The 12,791-nt window shown below is 62.5% G+C and overlaps 4 protein-coding genes across 4 annotated transcripts; all 4 read right to left on the reverse strand.

The window, feature by feature from the left end:
• Positions 1-619: 619 nt before the first annotated feature.
• Q8F55_003343 (uncharacterized protein) lies at positions 620-2,682 on the reverse strand (the record flags this gene model as incomplete). The annotated part of the gene is made up of 8 exons (XM_069351887.1): positions 620-663; positions 699-757; positions 799-896; positions 938-1,028; positions 1,065-1,155; positions 1,189-1,503; positions 1,542-2,078; positions 2,337-2,682. The coding sequence occupies 8 exons, from the start codon at positions 2,680-2,682 to the stop codon at positions 620-622; spliced, it is 1,581 nt and encodes a 526-aa protein (XP_069209305.1).
• Positions 2,683-4,155: 1,473 nt separating this feature from the next.
• Positions 4,156-4,894, reverse strand: Q8F55_003344 (uncharacterized protein; the record flags this gene model as incomplete). Its single annotated transcript, XM_069351888.1, has 2 exons — positions 4,156-4,522; positions 4,563-4,894. 2 exons carry the CDS (start codon positions 4,892-4,894, stop codon positions 4,156-4,158), a joined length of 699 nt encoding a protein of 232 aa, XP_069209306.1.
• A 151-nt stretch (positions 4,895-5,045) lies between these two features.
• On the reverse strand, positions 5,046-6,878 carry Q8F55_003345 (uncharacterized protein; the record flags this gene model as incomplete). The annotated part of the gene is made up of 6 exons (XM_069351889.1): positions 5,046-5,444; positions 5,491-5,597; positions 5,636-6,218; positions 6,259-6,431; positions 6,470-6,648; positions 6,685-6,878. 6 exons carry the CDS (start codon positions 6,876-6,878, stop codon positions 5,046-5,048), a joined length of 1,635 nt encoding a protein of 544 aa, XP_069209307.1.
• Positions 6,879-7,372: 494 nt separating this feature from the next.
• On the reverse strand, positions 7,373-10,542 carry FAA4_3 (long-chain fatty acid-CoA ligase; the record flags this gene model as incomplete). Its single annotated transcript, XM_069351890.1, has 4 exons — positions 7,373-7,560; positions 7,608-8,420; positions 8,468-9,700; positions 10,422-10,542. 4 exons carry the CDS (start codon positions 10,540-10,542, stop codon positions 7,373-7,375), a joined length of 2,355 nt encoding a protein of 784 aa, XP_069209308.1.
• Between the last annotated feature and the right edge of the window lie 2,249 nt (positions 10,543-12,791).

A 12,791-nucleotide genomic window follows, 5' to 3' on the forward strand; every position in this document is an offset into this window, starting at 1 on the left:
CCATCCGACCGAGCAAGTTAGTCGGGCTTGCCCAAATAGACTTGGGTGTGTGTTTCGTCACCATGTTCTGCGGTGGCTTGGCCTTCCATGTCGAGTGCAGCGGGGTGCTCGCAGTGCCTTGCATCCCGACAATGTTCCTGTGCTTGCTGCTGCTCGTTGGAATCAGCGAAAGCTCGAGGGAGCAACGTCGCTGATGCCTCTGAGAGCGGCGCTGCCGATGACACCGGCGCACCGACGCCTAGCGGCATGCTAACCCAAGTCCACCTCGACCCTCTTGGCATCACCTCCGCACCGAGCGGCGTCTTCACGCTGATGTCATGGGCGCTACCCACATACATGGAATCGTTGCCGCCAACAGTATGCCGCACGCGCGAGCCATGCGGTCGGCGAGGTCGGCGCGTTGCGCACGCACTAGCATGACACCGCCCATTGCCGCAACCTCCGGCATCGCCAGGCTCGCACCCACCTCCAACATTAGTTCAATGTCGATCGTGGCGCTCGACCGACCGAGCTCGAGTGGGTCGGCGGCGCCACCGACCTCTCGGGATGTCTCTCTCTTCAATGCCTACATGCTAGTGGTACTGGTACAATGAGCCCAGCCGAGCTCGTGCAGAGTTGCCTATGGCCTGGTGGTGAATGTGCACCGTGAGCGAATGCGCGAACCTGCGCGTCAGAGCCGCCGCCATTCACAAACCCACCGAAGAAATAGAAGGCGTAGGGGACGGGGATCATGGCGACCGCCAGGAAGCCGAGGAGGCTGCACGTCAGTTCTGCTTGGCATGCGGCTGAGTGACTCACGAACCGGCCCACGGGTGGCCCAAGGTCTGGAACATTTTGGGGAACGCGAGGATCACGCACCCCGAGACGATGTACCGGATGAATGTTGCGCCAGCGAGCTGGACGGTCAGAACGGCTTTGCAGATCGAGGTGCACCCACCGCAGACGACGCATACTGCCCGTAGGCGTCAATGAGGTAGAGGTACGAGTCCTGGAAGACGCCCAGCACGCCGACACCGAAGGGAATGCCACTGGGGATGAGCTTCGAATCTCGCCTTCCAGCTCACCTCATCATCAGCAGCCAGATCGAGTACCGCGACGGCGAGGTCCACGCGAACCAGAAGAGGCCGCCGGGGAGGAGGATGCAGGTGAACATGACTGGGGTTAGCGGCGCAGGGCGGGGACACGCACGAGGGACGAGGCGCTCCTCAGGCTCGACGTGGACGAGCTTGCCGTCCCAGTTGACCTCGTTGAGGTCGCCCTGCTCGACGATCGTCGCGCTGTCCGACGACGTGCTGTTCGCGTCCGAGGACACGGGTGAGGCGGGGGGCGGCGTCGTCGCCAGGCGCCGGTACCGGATGAAGTGGAGGTACTTGATGACGAAGAGGAGGAAAAAGCCGACCAGGATGGGGATATACATCAGGCCGACCTTGGCCGGGCCGATGCCGTGAGTCGCGAAGACGATGGGGTAGGCGACGAAGAAGCCGTACAGACACGTGTACACGACTGGAGTGGTGAGTTGCGGTCGTCGGCACGATACTCACTCGAAAGGTACAGCACAAACAGCTGGAGGATGGGCTCGACGGCGAGCATCTTGAAGGGTCGCTTCAAGCTCTCGGCCGTAGCGGCCCCGATGTCGCGCTCCTCAATGGGCGCGTACCACTCCTTGTGGCCGGCGCGGCGCAGCTTGAGCGCCTTGAAGCGGAGCAGGGCGGCCGCGTTCGTCTCGGGCATGAAGAGCGCGGTGGTGAGGAAGGCCGAGCCGTTTGCGATCGCGACGATGCCGTAGCACCAGCGCCAGCCGAGACGGGGCGAGTTGGCGACGTACGACCCGACCAAGGGGCCGAGGACGGGCCCGACGAACCCCGTCGCTGCGTAGATGGGCAGCGTGAGCGAGCGCACGACATGGTTGCAGACGTCGTTGAGCGACCCGCCAGCGTTGGCCAGCGGCGCGGCCGACATGAACCCGCCCAGCAGGCGCATGATGCACAGGCACGTGATGCTGTTGCTCACTGCTGACCCGACGGCGAACACGGTCGCGAGGAGCAGCGAGATGACATAGACGGGCAGACGGCCGAACACTGCGGCGTGTTAGCGGGGTTCGCGGGGCAGACGCGTAGAGTGAGTCGGTCGCGACCGGTGAGTCACTGCCCAGGCTTGCCGCGCGCCGGCATGACGAGCGACTACGGGGCCGCATTCCAGCTGGCTGCGTATCGGAGGCATGGGTCCCGGCCGGGGGTGGCCGCCACGGATGCCACTCGGAGCATGTGTCGTCGTTCCTGGCGACGCAAACCTCCTCAACCCTCCACCCCCTCCACCCACACGACCAGACGACTCACACTCGGACAGCGGCGCGGATGGCATGCTCCCGATGCCTGTGCCGATGAGGAACATGGTGGTCGTGAGCGCGCCGACTTCCCAGCTCACGTCAAACTCGCGCATAATGTCGTGCACGGTCGGGCTGGAGATGCTGGACGCAAAAGTCAGGCTGAGGCTGAGCCACGAGAGCAGCGCCACCACCATGGTCTTGTACGCCGTCGACCAGTTCTGCGGGGCCGCCGGGTCGTCGGGGTCGAACTCGATCCACTGCTTGGTTGGGTCCTTGGAGTTGGCGGAGCCCTCGGCCAGCTTGCTCGCCGGCGGCGGGCTGCTGGGGAAGGCGCGGTACTGCCTGTAGAGCTCCATCTGGGCCGGCAGTCGCGAGCAGCTGAAACAAAACGAAACGGTCGGGCGGGTCCTGGGGGGGGGGGGGGGCTGGGGCTGGCCCAGGATCCCCCCCAGCACGCATGTTAATACCTCGCCGACTGGCAGCAGCTTTGCACCTCCACCCCCCAGCCAGTGGCGTCAGCATCGGGCGGACGTTTGCTGTTGACGGGGTTCAGCGGTCTCGTCCCTGGCGATATCGAGGCTCGCGTCGCCGCCCCTGACACGTGTAAGCGGCTGTTGGGTGGCTCCGGCGGCCCAGCACCGATGCATGGGCTGACGGCCGCGCTCACGGCCGAGCATGAAGACGGACTTGCACCGTATCTAGGGCTGCCGGGCCACCTTTCCTAGATTTCTCGCGCCGAGTGGCGTATCAGTTTGGCGGTCCGCCCTGCGGAACTGGTCCACTGGCGCTGCGTCGGGCGAGTCGGGCAATAATCTTATTAATCTGCTCGCAGTCATCGCGTCGCGAGTCCTGCATTTGAGATTTACGACGACCAGTTTCTCCTCCGCGTCGCAAGGCCGCTCGACTCAATCTTATCCACGGCTCGCGCTGTCGGGCAAGTCCGCATCCGCTCAAGTCACTTCAGCGTCACTCAATCCCCCGGTGGATGATGTACTTCTGTCGGCCTGAAAAGAACCATGCGACGTAGCCATGGAACAGGAGGCCAGGCACAATGACAATGTTGTAGTCTTTTGTTTGTCAGCAGCGACGTCTGCGCCGACAGCCTCCACAATCCGCGACCTCCACCCGGCAACACGGCTCACTAATGCCATGCGCATCGTACGGCTCCTTGTAAGGCAAGTGCCAGATTACGGCCGTTAACAGCTGGTAGAAAATTGAGCCGAGGTTAATCGCCCACCCCCAGCGGCGGCGGCGCGTACTTGCGCCCGCGCCACACGTGTACGCCGAGCAGGGGCACATAGACCCACGCCGGAGGACCGAGATGCAGCCGAGGATGGTGTGCAGCACCATGTCGGGCCCGAGGAGGGAGGAGCGAGAAGAAGCAGTTGAACACGTGTGTGAGGACTCCCCGTGGCGGCGGCTCACCCCGCCATGCGGCACAGTCACGCCCAGTCACGACTCGAGATTTCTCGTCTGCTGCGCAGGACCCGCTCGGATACCGATGCAGTCCGCTTCGGGGCCAAGGGCCATGATCTGGAATAGGTGGCAAGGGTTGCGAGGAAGCGACGAGGACGTCCGCTGGGACGGCGTTGTGGCACGGCTTTGTGCCTCGTCTCTGCCAGGTCGCGCCCAATCGTTGCGTCTCGGTCAAGCCAAGTACTGGCAGGGGGGCTTAGTCGATGGTGGGGGGTTGGCAGTAGAAGTGGGAGAGGTGTAGGCACGTGTGGTGATGGTGAGCGGGACCGAGCAAGGAGGATGGAGGAACGGGTGGCAGCTGGACACAACTCCGTAATGCACAACAATACATGCTCGCCCACACCCACCCTCGCCTAGATGTACAGGATATCCAGACCCTCCACACTCGTCATGACATTGCTCCACCGCCAGTCCTCGCGCCCCTCGTCGCGGCGCTTCCACACCTCCTTCAACAGCGTCCTCGTCGCCTCCTCAATGTCGTCGCATCCACAATTGTCGGCCATGAGCCGGAGGATCGACAGCGCGGCGCACCTCTTGTCAGGGGGGCACAGTGAAGCACCGACAATGAACGCCAGGTTGCTGCGAGCGGCAGAGTATCCCATGTACAGGACCTCGTAGAACAGTTCAAGGATGGCGGCCGACGCGTTTTGGAGCTGCGCGTCGCACGGCTTGAGGTTGAAGCCGTCGAGGTAAACGACAGCATACAGGACATGCCGGAGGCTGTGCTGTCAGCTTTTGGTCTACACTGCGTGAAGCTCACAGAAGATCTCCTACCTGCACCCGCGGCGGGTGAGGGGACGAGTAGATGGTGATGATCGATGTTGTGTTGAGTGTGTGGTACAGCGCCTTGAGGCGAGTGGGTGATATGCCCTCTGACGGACTGCCGTACAGCACTGAGATAGTCTCGAGCATCGTCTTGAACATCGGGAGACTGATGCCGAACGCTTCGGGCAGCACACGGTGCGCGATCGGCAGGTCGTCCAGCCAGGCGCCATTGCCGTCCGGCTGGATCTTGGACGGTCGACCCCGCAGCACACATTCTACAACGTCAGCTGCGACACCAAACTGCAACTCACGAATACTCTCGCGCATGACGGCTGCCACGATGTCGAAGGACACGGTGTTCAGCGAGGTTCGGCTCAGAATCTTCGTCGCGGCTTCGGGTCCACCGCGTCGCTGAATCACAGATGTGATCATGGACAGAACTCGGTGACCAAGAGGGTCGATACCGATTACCTGGATGTTAGCGGGGCCCGTGGCTCGCGCCTACCGAGGACGAGATGGAGATCTCGAGGGCCATGATAATCTTGCACTCAATGTCGACGTCGTCTGCGTCGTCATGGGCCGGAGTTTCAGCCTCCACTAGGCTTTCAAGAGCATCGACAGCCAGGCGTAGCATGACCGTGCCGCCAATCTTATGGTCCTCGTAGGGCATCATCTTCATCTTGACCCAGTAGGCGTAGTGTCTCGCGCCGACGCTAAGGAAGGCGTACAGCAGCGCCAGGGTCGCCAGCTCGTCTCGGGATGTCGAGACTGCCGAGGGGTCCAGGGGTATCCTGGCCTGGCACGATAGGTACTTGTCCCAGCAGTGCGCGAGTACCGTCTGCCTGTGGTTTGCAAACGTGCGCCGTTGTTGGGACGCCTGGTTGGTTAGTAGAGGTGGTGGGGACCTGCGACAGTCGACCTACTAGCACTTGCTGATCCAGTACCTCGCTCGCGTCAATGAACCACGTCAAACCGTGCTGGTTGACAATCTGCTCCAGCTGCAGATTGCTACGCGTTTTTACGTGGAATGCTGAGGTGGTTAGGTTGGTATCACGGCTCAACACCTACCGCTGCCTAGTGAAAGTGGTGGAGGGCGAGGGCGTCCAACCAAAGTCGGCGCGGCAGGGAGTACCGCTACGGCCTCTGGCATGGCAGAGTCGAGGCTGCTCAGCGTTCCCGCCACCAGACTGCCTGGTGTAGGCGCTGCCAGACTGCTTGGTGTCGGGGGTGGTAGGCTGCTCGGAGTTGGCGCTGTCACGCTGCTCGGTGTCGGTGCCACGGGGCTGCCATCACTGTTAAGTGCGAGCCGCAGTTGGGGCCGCAGGGCGCGTTTCTTGGCCGGCGGAGAATCGCCATGGCTCCGGGGAATGGTGCCTGTGTTCCGGGTCGCCTGCTCAGGAACCTCGACGGGTGATCGTTTGCGAGGAACACTTGGTGCTGGGGACGGCTCTCGCCACGACACCAGCTCCTCACGGTCGTTGGCCGGAGCTCGAACCGGCGCGACGCGCACGGCCTCAAACTCGGGAGGAGCGCTCTGTATCGGCTCCAAGTCTGCCGGGGAGGGCGATGGTTGCACCGGGCCTCCAGCTGCCAGCGCGTAGAGGTAGACACACTTGCGTCCAGGTTTCCGCGCGCAATTTCCGCACTCCGGCTGCGTGGGTCAGCATGAGTTCCGGCACCTGGCTACCCACCCTTCGCTCATCGCACTTGACTTTACGCCACTTGCATGTTGAGCAGCCCGTGACGGAGCGGACCGACTTGTTGCTGGCGGGCGGGGCCGGGGCTGGTGCGCGCGCCGCGGTCGAGCTCGCCGCCGGGGGTCGCGAACCAGCCGAGGAGGGACGGGTGGCCTTGGGCGGCGCCGCTTTCTGTCAGCCGGCCAGCCCCGACTTGCCTACTCACGAGTGGCCGGATGCATACCGGCATCAGAGATAATACCTGGCACAGGGACGAGCGAGCGGATGGAGATGGCGCTGCGCGCCGTCTCGGCAGGCGAAGGCGTCGACAGCGCGGCGCTGTCCGACGGCGGGGTGACCTGGCTGCCTCGTTCCCCGTCGACCCAAACAGGCAGCAGCCCTCGTCTATCGAGTCAGCATACCCCACCAAAAGAGACCTACGCAAGCGCGTTGTCCTCGCACGCCGGCGCGTGCTTCTCCATCCACTTTGCGACGGCGCGCACGATGCCGCCCCACTGCTGCGGCGTGGAGGGGTGCGCATGCCCGCACGACGTGCACCACTCGCCTACTTCTATCACGAGGGCGCCCTTCGTCGTGAAGCGCAGCTTGATGGCCGGGTTGTCTGGCTTCGGCATGGCGGCGTGGGGTGGTGGGGCCGAGATGGGGGTGCGGGGGATGTTGTGGGGGATGGTGCGGAGGCTCGAGCGGGGAGGGGGTGAGATGGAGTTGCGACGGTCACTGGCGCGTTGATATCATTGCGAGAGAGGCGAGCGCGGTGGGATATGGGTCGTCTGAGATGGACAATGTCGAGCTGCGAGTCGTCGTTGTTGTCGCGTCGAGAGCAAGAGCAACTTCAAGATGAGCTGCGCACAATCAGTTGCCATTTCTCGGCAGAGACGAGTTGGCATATCCGAGTCACGTGACTTCTCGACCACAACGAGCCAAGTGGCATCCGGCACCACTCTCTCAACGCATGCATGCTGCCCAGTGCTCGTGCTGGCTGCTGAGCACCTCGGCATCGTCCTCGGCTGACACGGTGTCGACGAACACAGTATCCATTATCCCATTCGGTCATTCTACAACACAAGAGTTTCGATCCGTGTATATCTGGTTCAATCCTCGTCCGCATCTATACCCGGGGCGGCGGCACTGGCCACGGCCCCGCCTGGCTAATCGCCGTAATCGCGCTGTCCTTGCGGTCTGGGATGTACGCCGGGAAGTCCTCCAGCAACGGCAGCAATCCCTCGTCCGGCTCGTGTTTGTACACCTTGTTGACCTGGTCCTGGTAGTGCGACGCAATGTCCATTCGTCGCAGCTCTGCACAGTGTCAGCACGCGCAATGTCACGGCACACGTCCAACTCACTCTGCGCAGCCGTCAACATTCCTGATTCTGGCGTCCACTCGTCGGGCACGAGCACCAGCGCCTCCAGCAGCTCGTTGGGCTTCAGCCCCTCGCGCTTGCCCACCGCGTTCAGCTCCTGCAGGCACAGCCTGACGACCTGCGGGTCCGAACAGAGCTCTTCGATGTCGATATCGGGGATGGTCGTCGATGTCGTGCTCGTGCCTGTGGTTGCCGTGTTGGCCGTGATTGACGAGCCGGTCATCGAGCCCGTGCTCGAGCTCAAGCTGAGCCTGCTAATCGAGATGGAGCTCGAAGACTCTAGGTTGACTCCGCTCAGAGCAGCGGCATGCTTCTTCAAGAACGCCTGGAGGTTCATCGCATGCGGCGTGACAATCATGCACGGCTGCGAGTGCTTCTCGTTGGCGATGAGGCAGCCGTTGCCGACAAACTGGCACCCCTTGTAGACGGCTTCGAGGCGCTCCAGCGCGATGTGCTTGCCGCCAGCAAGCGAAACGTGGTTGAGCACCCTGTCGAGGATGGACAACGTGCCGTCCTTGTTCCACTGGCCAATGTCGCCGGTGCGGAACCATCCGTCCTGCGTGAAGGCCGCAACGTCGAGGTGCGGCCGCTTGTAGTATCCCTTGAAGACGGCCGGCCCGCGGATGTAGATCTCGCCGCGTGGCGGGTTGTCGGTCGACAAGTACTCGAGTCCCGGTTCTGGTCGGTCCACAAGCTTGATCTCGCAGCCTGGAACGGGTCCTCCGACGGTGTCGATCGCCATCTTGTTAGGATGGTTGATGCACGCCATGGCCGTGCCTTCTGTCAAGCCGTATCCTGCGAGTGTGAGCATGTCGTACTGCGGATAAGCACAGTGCACTCACCCTGGACCATCTTGACCAGCGCGGCGCTCAAGAACTTTTGCGTCGCCGTGCTCACTCGTGCGCCCCCGCTGAACAGCAGCCGCAGGCGGCCGCCCGTGCTACTCTTGACTTGGTTGAAGACGAGGGCGTTGGTCACGCCAGCGACGCCGGGGATCGAGTGCTCCATTGCGGCCGACTTGGCCTTGACGGCTATATCGAAGACCTTCTTCTTGACCTTGCCCGACGCGTCGACCTTGGTGACGATGCCCTTGCGCAGCAGGTCCCACACTTGCGGCACGGCAACCATGATGGACGGCCGGGCCTCCATGATGTCGTTCTTGCAGTGCCGGACGCCGGCGTCACTTAATGTTGCTGTCCGGCCGTATGCGATTGGGATGCCGATGAACATGAAGGTCATCTCGACGACAAACTCAAAGATGTGTGCCTGGGGCAGGAACGCAAGATAGCACTCATGGTCGGCCAGTACCTCGCCGACGAGCTTGTTGACAGATCCGACTGCCGAGCAGATGTTGCCGTGCGTGAGGAGAACGCCTTTTGCTCGTCCACCTCCGCCACTCGTGTACATGCAGCAGAAGACGTCGTCGCGCTTGGCGCGGATGGCCTGGTGCGGGCTCTGCATGCCCAGTCGGCGGACCTCGTCAATGTGCACCAGCTTGACGTCCTTGCACCAGGCGAACTTTTCCAACAGTCCCGGCTCTGGTGTGCCGTCGTAGACGATGAGCTGGAGGGACGGCGTCTTGGCAATGATGCGCTCAATATTGTTGAGCAGGTCGGCGTTGGTGAACATGGCGAGGACGGACGCCTCGTTGAGGGAGAAGAGCAGGTCCTCGGTCGCGAGCGTGTCGTACAGCGTGCAGATGGGCACGGCGTTGAAGGCACACGCCTGGGCCATGAGCATCCACGAGGCGCTCGACTTGGCGTAGAGGTTGAAGTAGCTCTTGCTGCGGCCCTTGCCCGACCACGCGGTGCCGATGCCGAGCTGCCGCAGGCCGCTTCCTATTGTGCGGACCTCCCAGAGCACTTGCTCATAGCTCATCCACTGCAGCGGCGAGAGGTGGAGGAACTCCTTCTTGACCGTGGTCGAGTGGACCTTGTTGCCCACGGTGCGCGTCACCTCGTGCTCCTCTGTGATGACGTCCATGACCTCGCGCGTGCCCCAGCCATTCTTGTCGCCGTGGGTGCGTCCCGCATACAGGATAATGTCGTGGACAGTGTCGATCCCAGGTCCTGGGCCTGTGTGCGTGGAAGTGGCATGGGCGATAAAACGAGTAGCCGGTTTTGGTTGGTGTTGATAAGACGCGGTGAAACCGAGGACGGGAACGCCAGTGACAATGAAATGAGTGACGCGTCAGCACTAGCCCGGCGCGTATCAAACCAGGTCAAGCCCAAGATATGGAGGATGAAGGGGTGGTCAAATGCATGGCGGCGAGCACCTGAGATGTGGCGCAGACTGCCTCGCCCGCGCATCAATTAACGGCATTGGCGTTCAGGGGGGGGGCGAAGAGCGGAGACACGGCAGACGGCTCATCGAGCCAAGCCACCGTCTTCGGCTTCGTCTCGTGCCCCACCTTCTCGGTTCCCCACCCGAAGCGTTACGCGCTCGCTCATGCACGGTTATGAAGTGACCGTGCGTGGTCATCCATCGGCGTGGCGAAGGCAGCACTAGTCGATGGTCTCGACGCGGTCGATGGCGACAACCCACGGACTTTCCATTGAAATTAATGGAAGTGACACGCCAGGGGATCAGACAGCCGAGTCGCCGCAACGCGATGGCAGCGACAGCTCATCGGATGGCGCAAGAGTCGCACGTTGGGTACAACCCTCGACGCTAACGACGGCGCTTGGGAGCAACACTTGCTCGGCAGCGTGCTGGAGCTGATGGCGACAGGGCTGGTCGAGGAATTTGGGGTACACACCGACCCGAGCCAAACAACAGAGACACGTCATGACTTACGATGAGTGAGCTCGGTCGTGCAGTAGCTACGACGAGCACGCGTCTCGCCCTTGGGCTTGGGCTTGTCGGCGTCGACCTCCCACGAGGCCTGGTCGCCACGTCGTGGCCCGGTCGCCACCATGGGTGAGGACGAAGGAGGGGGAGGGGTGTGTGAAGAGTGGAGGGTAGAGGGATCGAGGTCGTAAGGTCGTGTGCTCGTACGCGCCGTCGTCGAGTGTCGCGTCGTTGTCGTTGTCGCGCGTGCTGTCACCGCTTGTCGAAGGCTGAGGGGACGGTAGGGGTGTTGGGGTTCAGTCAAGAGATATAATACAATGTTAAAGTAGCAAGGTTCCCAACAGCATGGGTTTACGGACGTCGAACCCAGGTTGCGGTATGCAGGGTGGGTCGTATCGGACAAGGTCGTTTGCCGCTGCTGCGCATCAGCGGCGGGTCGTTGGAGGCGGGGGTGTGCGATCCCTTGGTATGCTGTTGGTGCCGAGGTGCAGCTGCCGAGGTGCTTCCTTCTGCTGGTGCTCCACCGACCGACGACCGAGAACCGTAATTGACAACTTTTGGCGACAAGATAATGCTGAGGTACGGCTGGAACACTCTTCGGTACCCAGAGACTTGGCTCTGCTGCCCTGATCTGGCTGGTTGTTTTTGCCACTGGGACCCAAGCCACCTGCTGCGCGGGATCCAAGCCATAGACCTTGCCTTGACTGTGTGGCTGCGCTGCCCGCTGCCGCTGCTGCCCATTGTGTGCGGGTGAGCCGAGGTGCGCGTCGGTCGCTGTCGCTGTCGCCGTCGCCGTCGTGCACGCACTGCACGCACGGTAACGTCACAGGGGATAGGGACTACAAGTCGCCGACGGGGAGTCGAGGCTTTGACCAGGCAGCGAGGCGGCAGGGTCGACGACTGTGCCTCACTTCCTTACTCGGGAATCAACAGGGTCACCCAACATCCGGCGAAAAGGTTGCCTGCCTGGGTAGCCGTGTCGTCGCAACCCAAGGCAAACGAGCTTCTGCTATTGCCCCTGGGGTCAGCTGGGGTCAGTCGTGACTCAGTAATCAAGGCTATTAATTTTCCACGGAATAACAGGAGGTCTGATCGACGTGGACCCAAGGCGGCTCCAGGTAAACTAGGACTGTGGGTCTAGGCCACTCCCAGCAACTGCCGTCGCAGGATCCAAGTAGTAAAGTGTGCGTTCCAAAGTCGTTCTAACGGGCTTAGTGAGCGCTGTTATGCCATGACACCGTTTCACCGCCAGTCCAATGCCCGCTGCCGTCGCCGCCGCCGACGCCGCGTCGAGGCCGCTTGCCGCCGGGTGCCCACCACAGCGAGGTTGACCCCCGAATCCGAAAGGGGTGAGCGAGCGGCCGACCCGAGGAGCACGCGCTCCTTGCATCGGCACGCACGGCAAGGCAGTGCAGTGTTGGAAACAGGACGTGTTTCGTTCGACTTACAGGAGGGCAAGGGGAGGGGAGCTCGCGAGGCTCATTCGGAGAAAACATCCTGATATTGCCCGCATGTTGGTGGGCAAGCACGGCTCGATGTGGTGCCTGTCGGTGTGCATGGGGACGGACCTCTTCGAGGCATCACGTTTCTGGCCACTCAGCTGCAAGTGGGCAGTAAGCAGCGAGGGTTGAGCCGCGAGCCGCGGTCAAGCGAGCCGGCGCGTGTCCAAGACGTCGGGGTCCAAGGCAGGCAGGCACCGTCCTTGTTGCAGTCTTCGTCGCCGTCGTCGTCAATGTAAACGAGCACATGCTGCTGACAGGAACCGGCGCTTTGAATGGGACCTGGTGCGAGAACATCAGGAGAACAGTCGTTCAGAGTTCGTTGGAACCTCGAGAGTCTGGACGAGAGATGCGTCGACGAGCATGAGCTCTTTGCTGGAACAAGGCCAAAGTCGCGAGACAACACCCTGACATTGTTCCCTTTGACTCTCGGCAGCACGCGCGTGACATCTCGCAACTGCCTCCTCCTCATCCTCTCCTCCATCTCTCATCCACCTCGCGCCCGCTCTCAACTCCTCGACCCGCGGCCCCCGATGCCGTCATGGCTGCCGTCGACGACCCACCGCACGGCGATACCGCCAACGGCAGCGGCGGCAGCGGCAGTGACCCGCTCACACCTCCACCTCCCCCCAACCACCCCGCCCCCCTCTACCTCCCCCCACCTCCATCCTCCCCAACGGTAACGCCAGCCGCCGCCCCGAAGCCACAGGACACGGCGACGGCCCACCCGTCCACCTGCCGCCTCTCGCTGCGGCTCGCGTGCCCACTCGTAGCCGACAAGCTCCATCTCGCCCTCAGCTTCATGCTGCACGGATCCCGCGAGCAGTGGCGCGTGCACCTCGGCCTCGTCCTCCGTCTCACCCAGCACGGGAACGAT

Source organism: Vanrija albida, assembly GCF_041260175.1.
Source record: "Vanrija albida strain AlHP1 chromosome Unknown contig_3, whole genome shotgun sequence".
In the NCBI taxonomy this organism is placed as follows: Eukaryota; Fungi; Basidiomycota; class Tremellomycetes; order Trichosporonales; family Trichosporonaceae; genus Vanrija; species Vanrija albida.